Consider the following 27,527-nt stretch of genomic DNA (forward strand, 5'->3'; position numbering starts at 1 on the left):
AACACTTTTTTACTGCATGAAACAATTTTATCTCTAATGAAAAGGCTCAATAGATAGAACAGTTTTACAATCAATTTTCGACATAAATACAGTTTGTGCGTTCACCTTTTATTTTCAGAGAATTACCAGCGCAAAAGCGTTTATACTAAAGGCTATGTTGTCATATTTAGTACTTACTTGCATTGCATTTCAACCCTCGAGGTTTCGGGTCAATTCGCGGCCATTTGTGAAAGTCAGAGTTTATACAGTTCATCACCGGAGTTCGCAGAAGGGGTTGCAATCATTGTGTTAATACACCGGTCTTACTGACAATAACGTAGTGACTGTAATGCATTGCATTCCAATCAGCAAGATATCAAGGTCAGTTTGCGGTCAGTTGCAGAAATCTTTATATAAACGCCGTCTCGTAAACTTTGTGCACTTGAAGTCTGTTTTGATCAGAAAGATACTAAATAAAGATATTCGGCAATATTATTGTGGTATGTCAATCATCGATTTTTAATATGGTTTCAACATTTGCATGATAAGGACCAATTTTGATAAAATTAATTAGAAATATTTATCCATTTAGACCAGTTTATTAAGCATGAGCACAATAATTCACTATACTATAATTATGCAATTAAATAAGATTCGAGTATTGCCGGCTGACCTATATGCACTCGTTTATTTTCATGTTTCTTGTGTTTTTCTATTTTGTAAATATAGATATCTGAGTAATAATATCACATAAAGCAAAATAAGCCACGAAATCTGGCGCAACACCCCGTAATTGATTTGCTTATGATGTAGCTAAGAACTGCGCAGAAAAAAGGCATCCGCTACTTTTTATCTCATAGAGATAACTTTTGATTGTTCATAAACATCGACCACAATCAACGCTGTATATCTTTTTTAAAGATATTTCTTGTTTGTAATATATTATCTATAATTTAAGCTTGATAAGAAATTTTCCATGACTTTTTCATCAACAGTGATTGAATTTTTATCATTTAAAGTGTATTTTTAAAACGTGTCCATGAGCGGCATGGACACAGTTTTATTCAATGAGGATTTTTTTTTAATTAATAAAAAATCCAGATTTGAAGTAAAATCAATTTAAATGATGCTATTATATATGCAAGTATATGTTTTAATCATAATTTGTAAAACTAGATAAATACAACATATAAAACTGCATATTATGCACTTTTCATAAAACACAATTTATTCCCAAATTGATGTCTTATTCCCAATTCACATAATACAGTGTTTAGAGTAACATAATGCCATTTGAAAATGTACGGCAAATAAACAAATCATTCAAACTGCAAAACATTAATATCATTGTTACTTTCATGCATAGATGTGTATTTGAATAAAGTAAATAATGCCGTTTGAAAATGTATGGCAAATGTACAAATCATTCAAACTGCAAAACATTAATATCATTTTTACTTTCATGAGTAGGTGTGTATTTTATTAAAGCAAATAATGCAGTATGAAATGTATGGCAAATGTACAAATCATTAAAACTGCAAAACATTAATATCGTTTAACTTTCATGAGTAGACAAGTAAATAAATAAACAAATCATTCAAACTGCAAAACATTAATATCATTGTTACTTTCATGCATAGATGTGTATTTGAATAAAGTAAATAATGCAGTATGAAAATGTATGGCAAATTCACACAACATTCATACTGTAAAACTAAATTGTAATCATCTTTATTCTTTGACAAAAGATATGTAATTTACAGGGACCTTTTCACTGATTTTGGCATGTATTGAAGTTTGTCATTAAATGCCTTAAAATGATAAATGTAAACATGGGAACTTAATAGCTGCAGTGAATAAAGCAAGAATACAATAAAAGAAAAAGTCATCCATAGCATTTACACCACTCCATTATCTGTGCTCATAAGGTAAGAGTTGTATTTTTTAATTTTTATAAGCAATATTTGTAATGTCACAAAATATAACGAAAACAACAGAACTCTCCAAATTTTTCAATTGTTTCGAGTTTGTAACGCTTAATAATTTTCAGGTTTTTAAAATCGTAAAAAGATGCCTTATCATATACATATATTATAAGAACTTTGCTTTTTTAACAAGGATTCACATTAAATGCACATTAAATATATTTTTTAAGACGAGGATTGAATACCAAACCAATAAGCCACAATGCATATTATAAAGTAAACCCACTGTTATATGAAATTGGAGAGATATTAATTTTGGAATAAACTGTATTCTTACAACAATTATGTATAAAATGCAGTTTCACCATAAAGTTCAATATAGTTATTAATTTAGACAAATTATAAGTACATTATACTTGCATATATAAATGCATCATGTAAATTTATTTTACTACAAAACTGGATTTTTGATACAATTTCTTTAAAAATCCAGCACAAATGAAACTTTGCAAATGCGCCCAAAATACAGTTAATTGATTAAAATTCAATCACTGTTAATTTAAAAGTTATGGAAAGTGCTTATTAACCCTTTCAATGCGGGAACCGAATTTTGAAGGCCTGTGCAAACAGTTTGGATCCAGATGAGACGCCACAGAACGTGGCGTCTCATCAGGATCCAAACTGTTTGCTATTCTGATAATATTCTTTGAAAAAAAATCGAAGATAAATTGCTAATTTGAGAAATTCAGCAGACGACATTTTAGCAGACGATAAATTTCCCAGCATGCAAAGGGTTAAAAGTTATGGAAAGTGCTTATTATGCTACTATTTTGCGAGATATTGCAGAAGGATATTCAAATCATGAAATGAACAGATTTATTTGAGAAAATCTGAAAAATAATAATTAACACTGTATTATGTGAATTGGGAATAAGACATCAAACTGGGAATGGTCATCATTTTGGTGATTTTCTCAAACAAAACTATTCATTTCATGATGTACATATATATTTGTAATATAGTATCTATAATTTAAGCTTAATAAGAAATTTTCCATGACTTTTTCATAAACAGTGATTGCATTTTTTTCATTTAAAGTGTATTTTTAAACCGTGTCCATGCGCGGCATGGACACAGTTTCATTTCATGAGGATTTTTTTTTTAAATTAATAAAAAATCCAGTTTTGAAGTAAAATCAATTTAAATGATGCTATTATATATGCAAGTATATGTTTTAATTATAATTTGTAAAAGTAGATAAATACAACATATAAAACTGCATATTATGCACTTTTGATAAAACACAATTTATTCCCAAATTGATGTCTTATTCCCAATTCACATAATACAGTGTTAATATGCATTCCAAGTTTAATGCCTTATTCCAAAGTGACATAATTCAGTGCTAAGTATGGCTTATAATACTACAAGCATGACTTCAAGATCTCAAGTTGATCAAACCTAACAAGTGTGGTATTTATGACATCACATTTGGGTCAAAAGTTCTTAAACACACATCAGCAAAAAGAAGTATAACAGTAAGTGTTGTCATAAATTCCTATTGCACGCATTTTAACAGTGACATCTATTTTCGGCTTCTGGGCAAATATGTACTTTTGAAACAACAGTATGGCAAAATTATTTTCCAGGGCATAACCCTGTGTTTTTACTTTCATTTATCATACATAAACAATATTTTACTCAGGAGTTAAGTTTAGTTTAAACCTATTCATTTAAGCTCAACTGCATCGAAAGCTTTAGGCTAATTGTAACGCTCTCGAGTCCGTTTCCTGAGACTAGAACCAGTATCAGGTGTCTTTGGGGGAGATCGAAGGAACTCCTCCCCCCCTCCCCCACTGGGAATCGAAACCGTGACCTCCCAGCGGCTTGCCCAGGAGTTTGTTAAGGCATAGGGTACATGGTACATACCACAGTTGGCAATGGGTTAGAGTATTTGCTTAATTTAACAGTGCCCTACATTAATTTCTAAATAACTTCAGATCTAAAACAAGCACACATAGATGATGTTTCACAATTCCAGTACTGGGGTGCCCTTTTTTTTGAAATTCCGGTGCAGAGGTACACCTGATTTCAGAAATATATGCACAGCGGTATGTCTGTGGCCCTGGTGGAAATGAATGATAAACAATTTAAACTCAAACTATATATTTTTTTATATAGTCCTGTATTAGACTACAGGCTATATGTGACAATTTGCTTCTGATCATTATGATCAGTATTCTTACTTTTATGCTTCATATTTTTCTCATGATACATACCTCGTTAAAATGAAGTGACTCTTACTTACAATTATTTTATAAATGCAACAGGTCTATAGTTCAATATATATTGGTTGAATGCTCAATACACTTTGCCATTCTTAATTATATTTAAACAAACACAATTCTTACACAATTTATAAAAATCAATATAGTTATATTTCAATTTGTAATTTTATTATCTGTACACCACACTATGATTTGTTTCCTTCTGAATAAATGTATTTACAATTAAATAGTATAATTATTTGTTGTTGTTTTCATAGTTTTAAGGACATGTATTTTTTTCCTAATTTAAATATTTGCAAACTGACCCACCTTCGTGTGAGACGAGTTTCCATGTCATAAATTCCTAATAACAATATACTCCATCTATACTTGGAAGCAATTTATTATAGTTTACACTCACATGTAAAATCCATGTCAATATTAGCAATTGAAATGATTTATCATGCACATATCTAGCAAACTTCACACATTATTTGTCACACATATCCTTAAACAGTTTTCAACAACCATAAATGTAATTTTAATAACTTTGTCCAGACTAAATTGTTGACATTTGTCTTCTTACAAAATGACCATGCAAGTAAAACTTCAAATTTATCAATAAATGTATACAAATTTAGATTAACTTGCAACATTGCAACATTATATGCTACACATGCAAGCCATTAACTAGATCAAACCCTCATATCGTACAGCTGAATGACCATTCAAATTCACCCCATATCGTAATGTAGACATCCACCTTGTTAGAGGGTGAACATTTATGCAAGCAGTCATAAGACAGATCATAACTGATCAAAATAAATATCATAGACTTAGATCAAAGTGGTATGTGACCCTAATTGGCCCCAGGCTTCAAATCTGCAATTTGTTAGTGATAACAGCCTAGTTAGTGTTATGCATTATTTGGACATTATAAATATTGTGTCAATACAATAAGCTCCTGTTGTTTTGTGAAGTTGGAATTTTTGCCACTTTCAACAGTATTTTATTTATGGCATAACCCTTTGCATGCTGGGAAATTTGTCATATGCTAAAATGTTGTCTGCTGAATTTCTAAAATTAGCATTTTCTTCGAATTTTTTCAAAGAATACTATCAGAATAGCAAACAGTTTGGATGTTGATGAGATGCCACATTCTGGATCCAAACTGTTTGCAAAGGCCTTCAAAATTTGGTTCCAGCACTGAAAGAGATATACAGGCAGTCTGTCAACCATGCAGCTGGCACTTTTCTGGGGTTATGTACATGGTTTGCCATTACTAAAAAAGAACTACTTACTTGAATCAGAGGTTGGAGGAAATGGAAATAGAAAGGGTTTCATGGCCAATGCACAATAAGTTATGTGGCTAGGCCAGGCATCAAACCAAAGATCTTTTCATTTGTAATGCAGCACCCTACCAACTGAGCTAATGGGACATTAACCCTTTGCATGCTGGGAAATTTGTCGTCTGCTAAAATGTCGTCTGCAGAATTTCTAAAATTAGCATTTTCTTCTATTTTTTTCAAAGAATACTATCAGAACAGCAAACAGTTTGGATCCTGATGAGACGCCACGTTCTGTGGCGTCTCATCTGGATCCAAATTGTTTGCAAAGGCCTTTAAAATCCGGTTCCCGCACTGAAAGGGTTAACAACAATGATCATTCAAATTCATCCCATATCGAAATTTAGACATCAACCTTGTTAGAGGGTGAACATTTATGCCTGAATTTGGAACAATGAAATGTGCTGATAAAACTGTCCCCTGCAGCAACCCATGCACCATCAAGAACTTTTCAAATAGCAAAATTTAAACAAGGCTTGTTTGGGGACAAGGCATTTATTACAGAGCAGGAACAAAAATATGTTAACTTTAACAGAGCATGAGATTCCTTTAGGACACAACTACAATCCAAAATATTAAAATCCTCTGACGTATTAAAAATGTACATAGCAGAAAATAAATCTGATATGATAGAAAGTCCGAACTACACATGTACAAATGACAAATGAGTCGGATTGCCACATACCACAATAGCTCACCGTGAGCTCATTAATTGTGCTGAGGTCAGCTATATCCACGCAGCACCAAGTGAGATGTTGTTGCTTTTACTTGTCAAAACAAGTTTTGCACTATATTTCATAAACCAAGAAATTATTTTCTTTTAATGAATCTAGTACATTCCCCATATTAGTCATACAGGACGGAAGTGAGGACGCTTATCACTGGACCACTCTGTACATTCAACGAGCCTCTTTCAGAATAAAACGGGCTTAATGTATCCATGTAAAGCGTCGCCCCATATTAGTTTAAACCTATTTATTTAAGCTATCAAAAGACTAAGGTTTATTAAAATGCTCCCAAGTCTGTTTCCTGGGCCTAGAGCCAGTGCTAGAATCAGGGACGACTGCACGGTGACTTTCCGCTTTTATGGAATTTTTTGTTTAAAGGACGCCCTTTCCAGACGGAAATCCAGTGTAGGCGGAAAGAGTCATCCCTGATTAGCCTGTGCGGACTGACGTAGAGACCAGTGGAGGAGCTACTCTACGCACTCTATGGGAAAACAGAGACATTCCAACAGAGTGGAAAGAGGGATACCCCCTCATCACACTCCCAAAGAAAGACAACCTCAGTTATTGCCCCAACTAACATGGAATCAAGCTGTTGTCCATCCAAGGAAAGGTATTTAATCGCATTGCCGCCATCCTGCTGAACCGAATGAAAGACGCAGTAGACCTTCCTCTTCGTTACCAACAAACCTGCTCTACACACATGAATTTAGCCCTGTTTTCCCTGACACAAATCATTAATTCATCACTTAATCACCACAGATCTTCCACAGCTTTGGCCTTAGGCACTGCAGAAGGACCTGATCAGATGGCAATTAAACGACAATTATCAAATGAAAATATGTGACATGCATCAAAACAGCTTGTCAGCAGCAAATAAAGTGGAGGAGTTAACTACAGTTATCATGATATAAAATTATAACTCATCTCATCATTATAAAATGAAAATGATTGTCCAGAATTTTAGATGGCAGCATGCAACTCACAGAAGTTTATCATTCTGATGTATAACTAAGTCCAAACATATAAATGTTTATAAGGATAATCCAAATGGGTGTCTTAACAAATTTCTGTTATTTCCATGGTAAATTTTAAGACACGTTGGCTTAACACGACGGTCACCACAGATCCCTGCACTCCCAGATGTTTTTAAATAGCGAAGGCACTAAAGGAATCGTAAAATTACTACGAGCTTTACTATATATACTTCAATAAGAAATAAATCTATTTGTTACAACAGATTGAAATAGTTAATATTTCACTATTTATAGTTGATTCATTAAGTAAACAAGAGCTGTGTTTGTGAAACACAATGCCCCCTACTGCGCTTTGAAGCCGCACGGCAGCTATTTTAGAAACAAGGTTATATTTTGAATGTCAATGTCACAGTGACCTTTGACCTAGTGACCTCAAACCATGTTTGATTGTAGATCTCAATGAGATGCATGCACATGTGAAGTTTAAAGAACATAGAAACGAGAGCTTTTATTTTATGAGCAAGGTTAATCTTTTGGGACAGACACAAACATACAATGACATACAGACAGGTCAAAAACAATATACCCTCGATCATTCGATCTGGGGGCATAAAAACCTTTAGTTTAATTGAAATGGGTACTTTCTATGGTTAACACTTAAATATTAAGGTTAATTTAGAAAGTTTTTTAACAAATGCATAAAAAAGGGAAAACTCAACTCATTAAGGAAATATTTTTTTGCAAATTACCTAACTAGACAAAATAATGATTTCCTTTATATGACTGAATTTGAATCAATTTTGATTTGTTTAATAAATGCATGAAAAATTGTAATTAATAGTAGCTGGCAGAGATCACTTTGCTACCATTTCTACAAGCTGCTTTATATTTCTAAAAGCGGTTGAAATATGAGTATCCAACTCTTGTGCAGATTAATGGAGTTCCGCTCTTTTAGGCTTTTATCATCATTTACATGAGTTTTTTTTGCAAATAATGTTATAAATAGAGGATATTTATGTCTTTGGCATGTAATAATTTTTCCATAACCTAACAGTAGAGAATATTTTCATGAGCACTAAATCCTTGACATAACAGTTGAACACTGAACACTGCCACTTTGTATTTTTGATAATTGCAATTTATTTAATCCTTTGCATGCTGGGAAATTTGTCATCTGCTAAAATGTCGTCTGCTGAATTTCTAAAATTTTTCTGCGATTTTTTTCAAAGAATATTATCAGAATAGCAAACAGTTTGGATCCTGATGAGACGCCCGTCTCATCTGGATCCAAATTGTTTGCAAAGGCCTTCAAAATTCGGTTCCCACACTGAAAGGGTTAATACAGAGACTGAGAGAGCTGAAATGACGTTTTGCAGCTTATTCTGAATATGCAAAACCTTAACAAAGATAGTTGCAAACAGTGTTTTGAGTATAAATATCCTAGTTAACTTCTTCTTGAATGCTTTGAGCTTTTATGATTACATAATTATGTACAGCTCATGGTTCTTCCTCGTAGTTAAAGGAAAAAATCATGTAAAAAAAAAAAAAGTCTTGTGTGTCTATACAATTGTTTTCAATCAACCTAATACATCATCACAAACACACTACGTACTTGTTACCATCAGCATTTAACACAATACTTGTTACCATCAGCATTAAATACAATACTTGTTACCATCAGCATTAATTTGCTTGTCTTTTATGGAGAAATGGTCAAAACAATCCAAAAGTGTAAGTTTTGAATGGATGATTCAATCTTTCTCGAGCATGGTCCAGAGAAAGTCAGTGTATCACGATTGGTTGACTAGACACTAGATCTATTTTTCGAAGGATTCCAGAGATAGTCAATGTATATATTTAGCATATTTTTAAATTTGGAATATATGTGGCTTTGTCCATTGCAAAAACTGACACATTTTCATGATCTGTTGACATGTTTGACACTTTGATTAATATCATTATCCTGTGAGCACATCATATCATGTAAGTTGTTTTAATTTGAGCATCAGGGATATATTTATGAATTTGATGTTTGTGTTTATTTATGCCAGAAAATAGTTTAGGTGGCTCATATGTTACCGATTGATGTGCCATCTTAATTCCAGGCAGCGAGTTTACATAAAAAAAGCATTTACAAGTTTTAACTTCCAGCAACGTTCAGTGAGTGGGAGTTGGAATGTTGTAATCAAACTAATAAATGCTTTTCATTACAAACAATTTAATATAAATTTCAAGCTTTTTCTATAGACAGAATTTGGAAAAAAACGAAGGGAAGCAACTCCTATAAAACTAAATATATTTCACATCAAGATTTTCCTCCCTTATGTATATTCAATACTGGAATGCATTTATTTTAGAATTCAGCTTGCATGAGGATTGATTTTACACAATCCAAGGCTGAGTGTTTTGAGGGCTTTTTTTCTTGATTGGGGAAAAGGCCTGGCCTTCCATTTAATTTGTGGAAAAATATATCGACACAATTCAAGTGAAAAAAGGGAAGACATTTCTTAAAGTAAACTTGAAATTTGAGGGATTTTGCATCACTCTAAAGAAATTCTCTTATGAAAAGGTGTCTTTCTCTTGGGGGAAGAGGCCTATATATGTAAAACCCTTGCTTAAGAAGGAAAAAAGCCCTGGTTATGTATCACGCTAAAGTGGTCAGGTTGTCGATTTGTGTTCACCTGGTGTCCGTCTTCTACCAAAAGAGCCCACTGTGACATGAGGGGTATAGAGTTAACATTTGCGCAATAACAGTCAGTGCTGTTTGCGACTAAATCACTGACAAAATGTGTTTACGAAAAATATGTTGCCCGCGTTTCAAAATGCTTATAACGCATTCATATCAAAGGGAGGGCAATCTGACCAATCTCTAGGCGGTTACACATCACACTTTCGGTGTGCCGGGCGATGTTTGGTTCTCTTTATAACGTAACATGCTTGGTTCCTAGTAAGCAATACGGCTGGTCATTAAACATATAGAGCGTTGAATTACACACCGAGAATCAATGGACCGATCACTGGTCTTGCGAAATAACTAATGTGGAGATTGATGATGAAATCCCTTCTATTGCCATTCTCATGTGAGCTCTGATTCAAGTTGGTCTGTTTTCAATTACTAACATACGAAGATGCACTTGGTACTGGTAAAAAAGCTCAACCATAAAACGTAAGTGTTGATTAATCGGCGATCATGATTTAACTACAATACTGTTAAAATTGGTGAAAAACATTACAATGCAAGTAATTTTTCGATACATTCCCTGGTTTAAGTAAATTTGTTACTTGAGTGATTTAGTTGGTTGGGAAACCAAAAAATTATCAGAGACCTTGGCTTTCAAAGTCGCAAAAGGTGCATTTTTAATTAAAATGCACGTAAGGAGATAAAACTTTAAAGAATTGAACGCAAGTCAATATATTCTTGTAAGCACTATATTGCCAAACACTGCATTTATACACTAGAAATACAAATTGCACGACATTCTAATTCATTTGCCTAGGGGAAATTCGAAAATCGCACGTCACACTGAAGTCTGATGCGACAAATGGTCTTAAGTTCTGCATAGATCTCATACTATCTTTAATCACCTATAAAAGCAACCACACAAGCAATTTAATTATCAATATGAATGGTTGATTTAACCAATAAACCTCGGCGTATATCTGCATATTATAAACACGGTCGTTTAAAACTATTATAAATGATATCTAATAAACAAGATGTATGATTGAACCAATTGACTTCTATGAATTTGTGTATTCCACATGCTGTTTTTCGACTTAGCTATCTAATATTTAGTTTACATAGATTTCTTGTAATAGTTATATGGCTTCCAATAGAATTGCTCTAATCTTCAAATTTACTGCGAAGTTAACTTCCGTCAACGGTTAAATATAATAAAATAAATATTGGCGATTAAAATCCCCATCATTGTTTTAATCAGAAGTTAAAATAAATTTAAAATCATGCTATCGACCTTTCTTTTTAATTGTGTTGAATGAATTGAATTATCAAAATGATAAATGCATACAAATAATTAATATTTTTTATTAAGCCCACAAAACCACACTCAACATCGTAATTTCATTGCTGCGAATCACGGGTTTCGAAGTAGATAACTAGGTATCGGTATTATATGCGCGTCATGTCTGCGTTTTATAATTAGACGCTTTACTATTACAGTCAATTAAAAACGATATTTCTTTCAGTGAATATTTATAAAGATAATTGAAAATTTGATAAAGTCTATATTTTCTGTTTGCGTTGTGTCAAAATTGTATTGCACGTTGTAAATGACAATCTGTGAATAAATTCTACCAGGAAGTCAAAAGAAACTGCAGACGTATTAATTTAGCGACAGATGGCATCATGAAACCAAGAATTTAAAAATGGAGCATTACTAATTATAATGAATTGTTTGTGTTTATTTATCGTTAAATTGTGGTAGCATTTGTACGACTCATCGTAGTACCAATATTTTAACTTTCATAGAATATGTTTTTCAATCTATCCAGTGATTTTATCCATGCTTTTGTAAATTTGGGGCAAATATAACATATCTACTATTGTCAACGAAGCTTGTCTTTATAAAAAAAGACATTTCTCATCTTAATTGCTGCACGTACGAATCAATCAACTAGATGCGCGGCTTAACCAATACATTCAAAACCAATAGACTTCAACCTAATCAGGAAAGTAAATACTTGTCAATGCACACCAAAACTTCCGTAGACTGAAAACAAATCTTGCATACAAAAAAAAACTACAGAAATAATGCACAATTGTTTGTTTACATCGAGAAAAAAAGCTGCATTAACGACCTAGCATTGGACGTTTTTGACAATACATGTTCAGTTCAGAAATACTGCAAATGTTCTTGCAGCATTCGCACACTATTCCGGTATCGAAGACACCCCTTCTTTTGTTGAAAAAGCTCACCGCTTCCTTCTTTGATAACGCAAAATCCGTGGCAGGGACCGTAACGACATCTTTACTGTCGAGGGCGTTTGATTTATACAGATCATAAAACTGCTTGGCATTTATGTCTGAAAGACAAGGATGACATTTTAGTACATATAACCGTAAAGAATGACCGGCAGAATTGTATTCCATGATAATTCTTATGACGTCAGATAGATAAATTAACAAATGGCAAGGTCATTTTTAAATTATCTGATTTTGTTATTTGTGTTTAGATTATAACAACCAATTATTAGGTGCGAGAAAGTTTAACCAACCAATGCATCGTTGAATGGTTAATTCACTTACTTGTACTGATAATTGATCTTTATCTATTTAAATATCTTTTACTTCCATTTTTAAAGTAATTTGTAAATTAAGGATAATTAATCTCAAATAGATTTTATGGAAATAACGTAGCGCGGTAAAATATTGCAGCAGGTTTCATTTCATCATTTTTTTTTCAATTTTTTTTTTACTTTAAGAGAATAATTGAGATCTTAATACCTACAAAAGCACCACTTAACACATTTATGCATAGTGGACTCTCCCATCCTTCTAAATTGGATCAATTTATTTTCAAAATTAGGGTGTCTATTATATTTATTTCTATATTTAGAATATTTCTTACAGAAATTTCTTTAAGCAAACAGCGCAGACCCTGATGAAAAGGTCTTTTTTCTAGACGCTAGGCATAAATGGGTTAAGTAAATACATCCGAATACCTGTGGATGTTTTTTCAGCAAAAAAAACAAACTAAGTTTAATATAACTGAAGACAAAAGTGACCCAATGTCAGGTTAAAAATAATGAACACCATGAAATCCATACCTCCAATTACTTCAGTTAATGGCAACGATTCGACGATGGAGCGCTTGAAGAACTTCCGGTGGGCGGTGCCAAACACGCACAAGGTTTCAAGGACGTCGTCAAGTTGAGATCCACATATCCCCTGCAAACCAGAAATGGACCAATATTATTAGTCTAAGAAACCTTCTATACATATACCCAAACACTACCGTATAGTAAGAAGGTGGCCGATATATGAGTAAGGCAAGAGAGACCCACGGATTTTCTCCAAGAAAAAAGACCCAAAATGCTAAAGGACTCGTTTAACGTAGACAGAGATCCCCGGACAGAAATGCATAGACAGATGTCAGGGTAGGGCAAAGAAGTCAAGCTTAGACTCGTGGATTCCAGTCAAGTAAGAATTGGAACAAGAGCTGTCTCCATAGGATGATGCCCCGAAAAACGCTTTGATAGAAGTTATGAGCATTTTTTGAAACCTAAACAGAGATTTCGAAACCTAAACGCGGACCCTAAGTTCAAGGTCAAGGTCACAGGAGCCAAATTTGTGTGCGTATGGAAAGGCCTTGTCCATATACACATGCATACCAAAAATGAAGGTTACATCTAAGCGCCATATAAGTTATGAGCATTTTTCGAAACCTAAACGCAAAGTGTGTCGGACAGACAGACGGACAGACAGACAGACGGACGGACGGACAGTGCGATCACTATATGCCCTCCTTTGGGGCCATAACATGCGAGAAAAGGGTCGTATGCTTACATTCACATACACAAAATCTCCCTGTCCTACGGGTGAAGAAAGTGCTAGCATGTACAAAGACGAGTTGGTCTATTTGAAAACACACTAACGCGATGTTTACCTCAGGATGCGGTTTGTCAAGAATGGAGCACACTTTGGCCTGTTTTGATAGGACGAATAAAATGCACTGAGACCAGACGAATGTGTACACTGCTGCCACGACAAGGCCACCCATTACCTTTTGTACTCTGGAAAAAAGTAAAAGCAAAATGCAAGACTCTCACTCAAAATATTGCAAACCACTTTGCGAACGCTCTCCATTACTCCCTATGATCTGGAAATAGAACAAACAATGAGTCTCATTTAAACGATTGCAATATCCTTCAGGTAAGCTCCGAATTGCCTATGGTTCTCTAGACAAAGAAATATTAAATATCAACGTGTCATTAAAACGAATGCTAGCATTAATTGTACACATTTTTCTGCATACTTTTCGTACAGAAAAGTGTTGTTTTTTTACAAGTTTGACTTTTTCTTCCGTATTGAAAATGAAATAAATAAGTACCCTAAAGATGATTCAAAGTAGTTGAACCTTCTCTTGAAAGGACCATATTACTTTGTTTTCTTTGGAATTAGTAATAATATGACATGCAAGCATTCAAAAAAGTACAATTTATCCATGCAACGTCTTCTTTGATCGAAAATGAAATACAGCTTCTCATTAAAATTATGATAATTATCTTAGTTTAACTCTTCAAACTTCCGGAAAAAAACACAAGTTTCTAAATCGAAATATTGCAAGGCTCTTCCTTTAATCGTTACATAACTTTTCGAGCACCTGAAAAAATGATATAAAAGCGTCTAATTCAATACATTTTAAACAGTTTCATGCAAGTACCACTTTGCTCTTTGAACATGAAGAAAAAGCAAATTTATTATAAGCGTCCCATTCAAAAGATTGCAATCATTTATATAAATGTACAAAACTAAAAACACAGTCTCTGTGAAAGATCTCAATCTATTTTATACAAGCAGCGATCATGTACAACTTACGTAACATTAAGTAATATACCTTAAATATATCGACTTACAACATACAACTTACGTAACATTAAGTAATATACCTTAAAAATGTCGACCGACAACATACAACTTACGTAACATTAAGTAATATACCTTAAATATATCGACTGACAACATACAACTTACGTAACATTAAGTAATATACCTTAAATATATCGACTTACAACATACAACTTACGTAACATTAAGTAATAGACCTTAAAAATGTCGACTGACAACATACAACTTACATAACATTAAGTAATATACCTTAAATATATCGACTGACAACATACAACTTACATAACAATAAGTAATAGACCTTAAATATACCGACTGACAACATACAACTTACATAACATTAAGTAATAGACCTTAAATATATCGACTGACAACAGTGTCTATCTACCATTTATGTAAATGACATCAGTTGATATTACAACAAAATAAACATGATTTGACTGTGTGTGCTTCTTAGATGTGGTGTTAACTGATAACCTATTTTATTTGTACACCGTTTGAAAGCAAACAACTCAAAATGCTAAACATAACACGTCATTAAATCTTCTCACGCATGAGAAAAGTATCCGCTAACCATCACTATTTTGTAACATAAATGTGATCTGCATTTTGTGTGCATTTGCCATTTAAATGTTAAAAAACAATGACGCGCGGAAATAATTTTAACATTTGAGAGAGCTGTTGCATGAAAAATCAACGAATGATAAGAATTAAATATGCAAAATTTAAAACCTGCAGCGGATGTTTCTGACACATCAAGAATTTCAGACGAATGTATCCAACTAATTAGACGTCACAGAATAAAACAGACTAAAGTGTAGTACCGAAACGTCTGAAATAAATAATACATATTCATTTCATGTCAGTGTAATAAATATCATACTACGTAAAATAATACTTTGATTTTCAATATTTAGCTGTTCGTTTCCATGACAATGTTTTTTGGCACATAAGTGAAATCGCGCGTGCACATTTTATAATTAAATATACATATACTTGTATAATAAAACAACAAGGCTTTTCTAAGAAAGATTCTAACTATTTACATGTACATGTATGTAATTCTAGTACAACGTAATTGGGACTGTGGCCTCTTCATAACCTGTATGTGATGCAAAGATTGTGTTACAAGGTGTCTGTTTGTTGACCCATATGTTTAATAAATTAAGTACAATACACATGAAGTTCATACGAACTATGAAGCATTCAGATACGTAGCTTCAAAAATTACAAATGTATTTCATGTTTCTTATGTGACGTTTAGTTTTATTTTGTATGGTATTAAATGACTTAATAGAACCTCAAAGGTAAGGACAAAACTTCGTAGGAGAAAAATAAATTCTCTTTTTGCATTGTAAGCATTGTTGCATATGCAATACATATGACCCTTTTCAACAAAATAATTTCAAATGGGCTCGAATTCTAAAAGTCGGTGAGACAGGCTTCACGTTTAGCATTTGCTTTTGTCAGTTTAGTGGGGCATTTAGATGGCTTCAAATCCTAAGTCCTTTGACACAAGTAGGAAATGAAGAATCGCTTTCAGACACTTCGCAACGTCACGAAGGTACCACTGCTCGCTCGATCGAGCTGAGCACGCTAACAGGATATTAGTTTTGCAAATTAAGAAACTTTGATTTCTTTAATGACAAAACGCTGCACTGATGTCTTTGCGATGTGTTTTGAAAAAAAATATGTAAAAGTTTCAACCAGTTTTTTCAATTGAACAATCTAGTAAAATTGTGGGTATGCCTAACAAGTTCTTTAAATATTAATCAATGCTTTATTCATGATTTTAATACTATGTAATAGCAAATTTGTTTTGTATCATTATTGGTGATCAAAATATACTTTTTAAATCTGCCCATTTTAAGTTAAGCAACTTTTTTAATTATACAGTTCACGTTAAAATAAAGGTGCATCGATTATCTAAAAGCTGCGAAAATATCGAATTGCTCATAGTTTAAGCAAACATAACAGCTTCTTTTTAATGTAACTCACATATCTAAAACCAACATAATCACTAATACTTTAATAGCTTTTTGCGCAACTAAGAACGTTAGTAACTGTTTAATAAAGAACGACGTCATAAGTACGTTATTAATCAGAAAATGTTTCTTATTTCCTAGAAATATTGCTGTGCAGAAAAAATAATTATATCACCAATATGTTTTAAGCTTGTTAATAAAACGGCGGAATCCAATTATTTCATAGCTTAGGTGAAGCTTACGCAACATATACACTGAAAGGCGACTCACGAGGTCACGAGGTCACGTAGGCATAATGGAACACCTACGTAAACCAGCAAAACGTGCACATAATTATGTAGGACAAAACGAGACTCATGGCACCATTATGTAAATGTCGAGTCTTCGAAATGATATTTTTGTATTTCTAAAGAAATATTTTAACGGACTAGTTATGCAAATGTGTAGGATAGAAAGCAACTGAATATGCTCGACAATGCACTGTTTAAAATAATAGAAATGAGCATTTACACGGCATTAATATAAGATTGAAAATCTTTAGTAAAATTCCATCTTTTGTATTTCCGAACCATATAATGCATCATGATATTGGCTGCTTAATTCATATTTGTTGATAAAAACGAATTCTCATATGCATGTAAACGGTCTGGTTTCATTTCCGGATTTCTAAAAAAATATAGGCAGACGGACCATTTCATTTTTATGAAAAATACTTCATCACTATACTGAGCAATTAGATTTTGTCTTATGACATCAGCAAAAAACTGAATTTAGACACATGTTTTATATCGAATATTGGAGAGTTGGTCTGTCCCTGAGCACTGATTTATGTTAGTGTCGCACAGCCTCTGTCTCGACGCCGCATATAAAGTATTTCAGCTCACACTACTTTCATGCGTCCCAGCAATGAATGCCATTTCTTTTGTAAAAAATATGTTGCTTTTATATTTCTTCTGCAAACGTGATACCATTGAGACAGTTTTTTTTAAACTATTGCATATATTTATATATTTAAGTTCACGTGTTTTTTTTTCAAATAAATATAACACACACCCATGTAAATATTGATTTTATTTTATTCAAATATAATATTCCATATTGATATTCCCATGCGTGTATAAATAGTTAACATGATGAGCATGGTGTAAAAATTATACTGAAGCCTGTGATAACATTGATATTAGGTCACACAAATACAAAAAAGACTCACCTTTGAGAATGGTTTGTTAAACGGACTAAGACTTCAAACACAATTAAAAGGAGGTACTTTTAAAAAAAACATGCATACGCAATTGATTAAAAAAATTAAAACACTTTGGTAGGAGTTTACACATTTCAAGTTAGTGTTTTATCATCCATTTGTTTGTTTACATCTCAACAGAACCATAATGATAATTGCAAGCGTTTTCCCATATGGATAAAATCGGTTAAAGCAGGATGCTCTTCATGGTTTTAAGACAAACTCGTGTTTTATTTAAAGTGACCTTTTCAAAGATTTTGGCATGTTTTAAAGTTTGTCATTTAATACTTTACATTGATAAATGTATACATCGAAAACTAAGAGTTTATGTATAAAACTTACATTAAATTACAGAAAGCAAGTACTCCATAACTGGGCTCGAATCACTGACCCTTGGAGTAAGTCTAGCGCTTAAACCACTCGGTCATTTATGCATGACTCGCAGTATTTTATACTCTATATAAGCACACCTCGTACTGTCACAAAATAACGATAATAACAGAACTTTTCAAATATACAATTCTCTCGTGTTTGTAACGCTTTATAATTTTTAGGTTTTTTAATCTTTAAAAGATGCATATAATGTATATCTCAGAGCATGGTAAATGTTCAGTATTACTGTTTCCTTGCAAAACAATAACTTCAAAGAACATTTGCAAAGCTGAACTTATTTTGTAAATTTATCAAAACTTCAAAAGGTCCCTTTACAGAGATATTCTGTTACAGATATTTAAATTTAAAAAGATGATTAAGTTAATAGATGTTTGCGTAATTCAATTAACGTGTCTGCGTAACTCAATTAATAATTATTCATAAAACTGCCCATTTCAATCATTGATACCATTATTAATATAATAAGGAACGAAATGCTCATAGATAACTACCCGTATTCTAAATCTATATGTGTATGAATAACATTGATTAGCTGTAGTGGAGTTCAAATAGTTAAAACCAACGTATTGTTACATTACTAAGCGAATAATGTTCTACTTAGCGGATCGTTTTTTCATCAGGTTATATTCTTAGGCATGCGTCATATCCTAGGCATTACCTTTTTTTAGTCGTAATCACAGATTAGTTGGTATCAGTCAGAATTAGCCTTTATGAAGGCTATATTCAAATGCATAATTGTATTCATGTGCTGTATACATATTTATTGTTTGCGCAATGCCAACAAACTGTCAATTTATACCATAACTTTTTTAAATAAACAAAGTGAAACCGCGTTCCATCAAGAATGGATCACTCCTTTCATCATTAAAAGGAAACTAATTACAGGCAAGTGACCAATTGCCATATATTAAGACACAAGACGAAGCACATGACGAAAACTAACACCAATAATCAAGACATTAGAAAGATAAATGCCAAGCATTTAATACAGAGTTCACAGCCGTTTTTTACAGGGCGCCATCATCGAATATTTATATATTAGAGCCTATATAACGCTCAAAATCAACGAAAATTTCGTAAAGTATTTCGTAAAAAAAATTACAACATAAACAACCAGTGTTCATTATAGCAATAGCCACAATTTCAACGCTAGATGTGGTATGATTACATAGATTTTTGTAGATACAAAATGCTCGTTTTTATTTATTTGTGACACAATTAATTCGATTTTAATTTCCCGCAAATATATCTATCCATACGACACGCGAACACTAAAATGGTGCCATGTTAGTGCTATGAATAGATATCGTTGCGGGAAATTAAAATGGAATTAAATATGCAAAACAATAATAAAAACGAGCAGTTTGTATTGACAAACATCTATTTTACCAGACCACATCAAGCGTTGAAATTTCGGCAATTGCCATAAGGAACACTGATTTTTTTATTCTTTAACTATATTTTACGAAATATTGTACGAAATTTTCGTTGATTTTGAATAGTAACGGGGCTTTAAGAATATGCAGCACTTGAGAATTCCAACAACGAGTGGGTGTTAGTGATATTCTGTGTATAGTGTGATAACCCTCATCCACTGATATGTTTAATTATCACTCGCTTAGCAACCAAACTAACTGAGGAGTCAATTATTGGACATGCCACGCTGTTTTTTCTTATAAATAGTAAACATGTATTTTATTTATTACCAAGTACACGTCAAAACAAATAAATAAAGGATAACATATGGCCATCTCAATGAACTTGAAATTGTTTTTCCTCCTGAATGAAATTGTAAAAAAAATAAGTTGTTTTTTTATCCATGAAATATACTTTCTTACATCGTAATACAACAATATGTATGCTAAGCTAGGATTGTTTTTACGGAATTTTAAGTTAATTAACAAACTGTTTACAACGTTTCACTATAACAAAAATCTTTCAAACCCAAAATTGAATTATGAAATCAACAAACAACCACTGAAACAACATAATTCCAAATTATTTACTCAAGTACAAAAAGATATGAAAAAAAGTTGATTTATTTAAAAGCAACTAGCATAGGAACAATATTATCACTCCTCCCAGCCCCGACACAATAGCTATTTTAAAATATTGTATCAGACCTTTTTCACGCGCCGGTTTTTAATACGTTATATTTTTTGTATCAACTAGATAAATAAAACAACGGGTTATTCCATAACTGATAAGCGTTTTAACTTTTCACCGAGGTGTAACTCATAATATTTCGCGGAATGGCGAAAATTGAAGTCGCCAGCCGGGCTGTCGGTTTACCATAAAAAGAAGTCAAAAGAATGTTACCAGCTAAATACGGAATCAGAAAACGGTAAAGCCATTGAGTATATATGATGTAATAATGTATGCCACGTTAAGGCATCTTCTTGTAACAAACTGTCGTTTTATTTTACATTTACATTGTTTTCGTAGACCTAAAATAAATGTGTTATGTATTGACCCCATCATAAATGACAAAACGAAATATGATCGAAAATAAAATCATGGTCGATTACGTTTTAAAGACCGTATAACTCTTGTTATCCAGTACAACAACAACAGGTTGAACCGATAAATATAAATGTTATCGTCTAGCAAATCCGACACATATTTACAAAATATGAACTGAAACAATGTTCACACATTTAAATAATAGTCAGTTTCCAAGTAATTTTCAAAACCAAAGACAATTCGTGCATTTCAATTTTTCAATACAATAAAGTAAAGACATTGAGCCGATTTGCATTAACAAGGAATACACAGTTAAATATTACTTACAATTCAAGTATTGATACTCATCAAGCAAACAGTCTGAATTTACATACATTTGTCATACACAAAAACCATAACCAGATATTCATACCTTTTCATAATTTTGCTAAAAGCCGCTTTCATCTGTTAACAGTCGACGCCTCCAAAGACAACCGCCTTGTATCACAATCTGTATGCCAGTCCTAAGCTCCAAGCGGCACCAATAAATACTGCATCACGGCGGAGTCATATATACTGTCTCTAAGGTTGAAGATGACGAATTGATAGGAGCACCGTTCGCGACCATGCATCAGACTATCGGGTAATTTTTACATTGCTTTTAAACGCCGATCACGAAAATGGGTCGCGCGTAGAAAGGTACTTGAGACAAAACTTTCGTACACTTAACTGGCGCGACAGTATTTTACCTTGAGGTTTAATTCAATGACCAATCAGAAGCGATTGGCTTCCTGTTAAAATTCCTTAACAAATCACCATTGTGTGGTCTTTTTATGAAATTCCTTTACAAGTCATCAGGGATTGACCTGGTGCTGAAATTCCTTAACCAATCGACAGTGGTTTATCTTTGGATACAATTTTTGACAAATTCTTACTGGTTGGTCTAATTTTAAAAGTCCTTAAAAAATAAACACTCATGGACACCAAGATTGAATTCTTTGACCATGCCTCGTTGATTGACCTAGTGTTGCAATTCCTTAAACAATCAGCAGTGATTCAGATCGTTTATGAATTCCATGACCAATCAAGAGTGATTTACGTCGTTTATGAATTCATTCACCAATCAACACAAATTAATCTCGTGATGGAATTCTTTGACAAACCCTCATCGCTTGACCTAATGTTTGAAATCCCTTACCAATCAACAGCGATTCATCTCGTTTTGGTATTTCAAGACCAATCAAGAGTTATCGGCCAGATAGAATTCCCAAACAAACAATATCAATGTACATAATGTTGCTATTCCTTTTTTAAACAACAATTAATCTGGTTTTGGAGTTCTTTAAATATATCCTTATTGTCCTCGTTGGAACTGACGAAAATGTTGTGTGTTCCTTTTTTTTTTTTACTTATAACAAATACTTCGCATCCTTTCCGTTTTTGTGGTACACCCACACCGTAAGTAAATGCTTAACATGTTTTGAAAACGATTAAACGACACTCAGTATCGAAATGTTGCAAACCTCTTTTAAATTATTTATATCTGCCTGACATCATGAACCTGATATATATGTTTATGTCACAATCAACAGGGTTTATATCAATCAATAGTTTAAGGTAGTCGGAATCAACTAAAACGTCATCCTCTTAGGTTAATTATAAAACGATTCAAGCTACAATTTGATACCCTGATGTAATATATGTTCGACACAAAAAGAACCAAAACAACAAAACAACTTATTTGTCTTTAATAAGCGCATGTGCTCATGACGCCACGATGAACACGTCAACCAGCATATTCATTATGAGATATTTTTTTAATGGGGAAGCAGAGGTATGAAAAACAGAAAAATCGGGTTACTTTCCTATCGTTGTGTAAAGTTTAAACTGGCTGTGTTACACAACAAAAGGGCAGTAAGCTGTTCTTCTGTGTAAAGCTAATATGGAAAACTGTAAGCTATCAAGATGAATGTCTCCTGACCTTTGTAACCATTTTCCATTTCATACAATAAACATGAAAAAAATCAATCATTTTTTATATGTACAGTATGGTATTGCTTGTCTCGAGTTAATACGTATATATCACAGAAAATGGCAAATGATCGGGATCCTAATTCTTCTTTGTGATACAGTCATACGGTGTCCGATAGACAAGGTCATGGTCTCACAAGGTATTTGTTGACAAATAGCAGCGTTGAAGTTTCCATTTGTGTATGAATGAATAAATGTGCTACGTGCTCATACTTGTTGATAATGTTTAATTTTTCCATAGGTTTCTTGCTTCCGTGCTTCCACCGTCGTGTTGGCAATGTTGTTACAACTACATTTACCGTATAACGATAGCGTAATAAATTCCTGGAATGCTTGCTTCCGTCGTGTCGTCAATATTGTTTACAACCATGTTAAACTTGGAGATCATGGAAAGAAAAAAAGAAACATGCAGATTACAATAATAACAAAGCAACAACTTGCTTACAGCAGGTCCTTAACACCGCATTCGCGAAGCGGGGAAGGTGGGTAACATGGCAGAAATAAGTTTAATTAATGGCGGTCGTTGGGCCTTAAGTCATGTGATGATCTGCTAAAAGCCATATTAATGTAACTAATATCCGATTTCAGCGCTCAAGCCGTTGATTCTTCGAAATACATCATTGAAGCTGCTTTTGCCAATAGTTTTATCATTGTTGATTTTTTCAGGACAAAACGCGGTTCATGATCGCATAATTATTAATAACGTGTTGGTATAAAAAATGGTAACAATAATATTAGTAAACAGACAACAAATCATAGAAGTTCTAGGGAAAAACAACTTGCCCATATTATTATTATTGAAAGTTTTAATAAACGTACTGTTTGAAAATTGTTATTGTTGGCATACACTTCTGAAGGATTAAACGTGTAATTAAAAAAATATATAGCTAAGTGGTCTTCATCTGTATTGAGATTTCCCTTCGTGCTTTTTATTCAAAATTTGTAAAATGAAGATGACCATTATGTGATATTTTTTGTCATAATATAGATAAAGTATTGATATTTAAATTCTAAATCCGTCACATACAGAAAACACCGACTTATATCGTAAGGATTTTCTTATAAAAATCTTTTATCGGATGATAACCAATTGTACTTTGTCCGAAATATTTATCTAAAACATTTTATTTTTCGTATCAACATCTAAGATTGGGTGTCAACCAGTTGCACGTTTGATGTCGGCTTTTTCAACTAAAATGTCTGATTATAATTAAGCCGACAACGAGCATATATCGTATACAAATTTGATATTAGATGTTAACTCATTTTACGTTTGTAGCCGGATTTATCTGCGTATGTTTTAACAAACGTTACGACGTCGTAAACAATTTATTGTTGTATATATTTGACTTCTTTTTTAAACTTCTTGACCAATCTTTATGAAAATGTACCCAAATAATTCTGCGAGAGTCCTGTACCAAACATGTGCGCATAGTAAAGCTTCGCTGGACATGATGGCCACAATAATTTAAAATAGAAATACATAATTATTAAACCTTTTTTAAATCAAACAATTTCACAAAAATGTTCGATGATGGTCTTATACCGAAAATATTTAGAAGGTTCTTCTCTTTTGCACTAAGTTCTAGCTTGAGCAAAAAAAATAGAACGTGTGACACACAAAAACATAAAAACACCATATTTTCTTCGCAATCACTTCATTAATTTTTACACCTGAACATGTCTCTGAAAGAAAAATTATTTTAATTCAATTCTCAATATCACACTAACCATAGATTATTATTATTGAACATTAATACATATCATAACCTATCTTGCTTTTTTTCGAAACCACTCTTACATGTAATGTGTAGAAATCGTCATAAAAAGCACAGTTTAAAATGCCAATGTAAAAAATTGTACCGAAGCAAATTTATCATGTCATTAATGTTATGTCATTTCTCTAGTTAACTTTTGCCAGACCAAGCATTTATTAAGTCTTTCAAAACTTATTTATTCCTTTTACATACTGAATATCAAAGATCAAAGTTTAATACTTTGTCTTCAGTTTTGATATATACCCTCATTGGAAAGATAAATCACAAGTCTGGCTTTCATACGGTTTCCGCATTTTCCTATTAAAAAATATGTGACCTCATTAGTTCTTTTGTTATCCAAACATCATTGAATGTATATGGCTGGTCAAGGAAAAGTGAATATTGACCATCAAAACCTGCAAATACACTAATAGGAAATTTAATCGCTGCCATTATAATATAATTTACCTGCCATTATAGTATAAATTACAATATAATTTAAAATGTGAGTGCAGGGACATCGCCTATTTCCTTGATAACCAATACAAATAGTGAAACATATCTGGTTCTGATAGGAAATAATCGGCCTGCTGTGACCAACATGAAAACTAACCGCAACGTTAAAATGTAATCACATATGCTCCACCATACACATAGAGAATTATAATATCGGTCAAGTGAAATTGAACATTTATTGTACCATCATCGTTAGCTCGACAAATTAAGGTCGACTAAATCGCCGTAACATCATGGAAATTGTACGCTGAGTCGGAACAAAAGAAATACCTAGTATAAATATTTTCTTGAATTGAATTGGAATATTCTGCTTTTAAAAAGGGATCTACAACATCGTTGCAATTATTCTTTCTTTCACATATTTAAATAAATACGTGTTCGTTGATTATGTAAATTAATGTAATATAATACATACAGAATCTCATACGAATTTTCGTTTCATAATATATTTAGTAAACGCTGTCAAGTATTTTGTATGATAGAGCGTTTTTGGTGGGATTACGAGTACAACGTTGACTGAAATGGTTTTCTTGGACGGATGTAACATAATATTACGAGCAACAAAGCTCCGACCCGCGTTGACCTCTTATACGTATCAGTTGTATGACATAGTGGTACATATAGACATTCCTATACAACTATAAACTGTTCTGCCCGCGTAATATTTTTTTACAATGATATATCCTAGACCATTTAGGCAACATGCATTTTTCGAAAAATTCTATATCACATTAATATGTTTACCCCAAGAACAAATATTTAAAAAAAATCTTTGCTTTGTTGCGAAAAGTACTATTTATTCACGCATTATATGTTTTTCTCCGATAAACTGTGTTTCGCCTCCTTTTGTGACGTTTCCTGTTTTTCATAAGGCATGCACACTGGTTCACTAAAATGTAGTAATAACATTTTCCAAACACAATCTATCAAGATAACTCGTCTAAATTGTATCGCGTACATCCGGATACAATAAATTTAGTTAGATTAGCATGTACATGCATATCCTCTTAAGAAATATATGGCAATCTATAGTTCAATGTGCTTTATTTGACATAACAACAAATGCTGGCTAGCCTATGCTCCTTGTTGTAATCTGTATCATTTGAAATGTTTCTCATAATATCGGTTCTTCTGATTGGTTGCTAAGGTTTGATTTATGAACATATGCTAGTTCTAAAATTTCTAAATGGAATAACAAAATTTTTTCTTTTAAAATAATTTTACTTTTTTTTCACCAATACGCGACAAATTTGTTAAAGGGCCCGTCAACCAGGAATGATGATAAAAAGAAAAGTTCTAAAATACCGTATTGTTTTACAATTATTAGTTTATATTGATTAAAATATCAAGACTGATATATATCATTACTTGAAAAAGATCATATTTACAGTATATTCGGTAATTAAATTTCGCGATGTGAAATCAAAAGTACATCGCGAAAATAGGTGACATAACGATATACACACTATAAATAACGCAATCAGATTGATCATTATATATATAAAATATAATTTTATTGCAGGAATGCAAATTGTGCATGCGTAGAGAATTGTATATATTATATATATGTAATGATAAATGTACTTGCGTTATGTATAGTTAACTGGTAGTTACCTGGTACCTGTACCCAGTAAAGTTTATTACCGAATATACTGAAAATATGAAAACTTAACAATTTTTTCAAGTAATGTTATATACCAGTCGTGATATTTTAATCAATTAAAACTAATAATTGTAAAAAAATACGGTATTTTAGAACTTTTCTGTTTTCGTCTTTCGTGGTTGACGGTCCCTTAAAACCTTCTAATAAACCCAAATAATACACATACAGGTATTATTATAATATTTAAATAACAATTAAATCATTCTGGAACAAGCACGACCTACTTTCCAATGTGGATCGGAAAATATGAGAATGATCGTCGTAATAGTTAACAAACTGCAAATAAATTTAATATCTAATAATTGAAAACATAAACTTAACAGCATTTCATGTGTGTGTTTTCCTTCTAAAGTCACGATGCAATAAAAAGGACCGGTACAATGAGAATTATGGATTCAATATCTCAGTGTTATTATTATACCTTTAAAACAATTAACAATTAAGTTTGCTTTGTGAGAAACATGAACGGCCGCGTTTCTGCTCTTCTACACATGGCTATGTGACGACTGACGACACTGTTTACATCAAACAATTGAAACTATTGAATCAGTTCAATTACTAAACAGGTAATGAAAAGTGAAACTGACTTTCTGTTCTATGTTAACTTTGTTGAAATGAAATATAGAAATGGAATACAAATTAGTTGGTAGCAAAAAAAAATGCAATTCAGTTGCTAAGCAATTGTTAGGTGAT

The 27,527-nt window shown here is 32.6% G+C and overlaps 1 protein-coding gene and 1 long non-coding RNA gene across 2 annotated transcripts in view; one reads left to right on the forward strand and one right to left on the reverse strand.

Moving 5' to 3' along the window:
• LOC127854892 (uncharacterized) overlaps positions 1 to 27,527 on the forward strand; it is an 88,503-nt gene that overhangs the window by 38,839 nt on the left and 22,137 nt on the right. The window lies entirely within an intron of this gene.
• LOC127854884 (molluscan insulin-related peptide 1-like) lies at positions 10,633 to 21,436 on the reverse strand. The gene is made up of 4 exons (XM_052389991.1): positions 21,301 to 21,436; positions 13,846 to 13,972; positions 13,007 to 13,127; positions 10,633 to 12,262 (listed from the first exon to the last, which is right to left on the reverse strand). The coding sequence occupies exons 1-4, from the start codon at positions 21,330 to 21,332 to the stop codon at positions 12,030 to 12,032; spliced, it is 513 nt and encodes a 170-aa protein (XP_052245951.1). The 5' UTR covers positions 21,333 to 21,436; the 3' UTR covers positions 10,633 to 12,029.

Source organism: Dreissena polymorpha, chromosome 13 (genome assembly GCF_020536995.1).
Source record: "Dreissena polymorpha isolate Duluth1 chromosome 13, UMN_Dpol_1.0, whole genome shotgun sequence".
NCBI lineage: Eukaryota > Metazoa > Mollusca > Bivalvia > Myida > Dreissenidae > Dreissena > Dreissena polymorpha.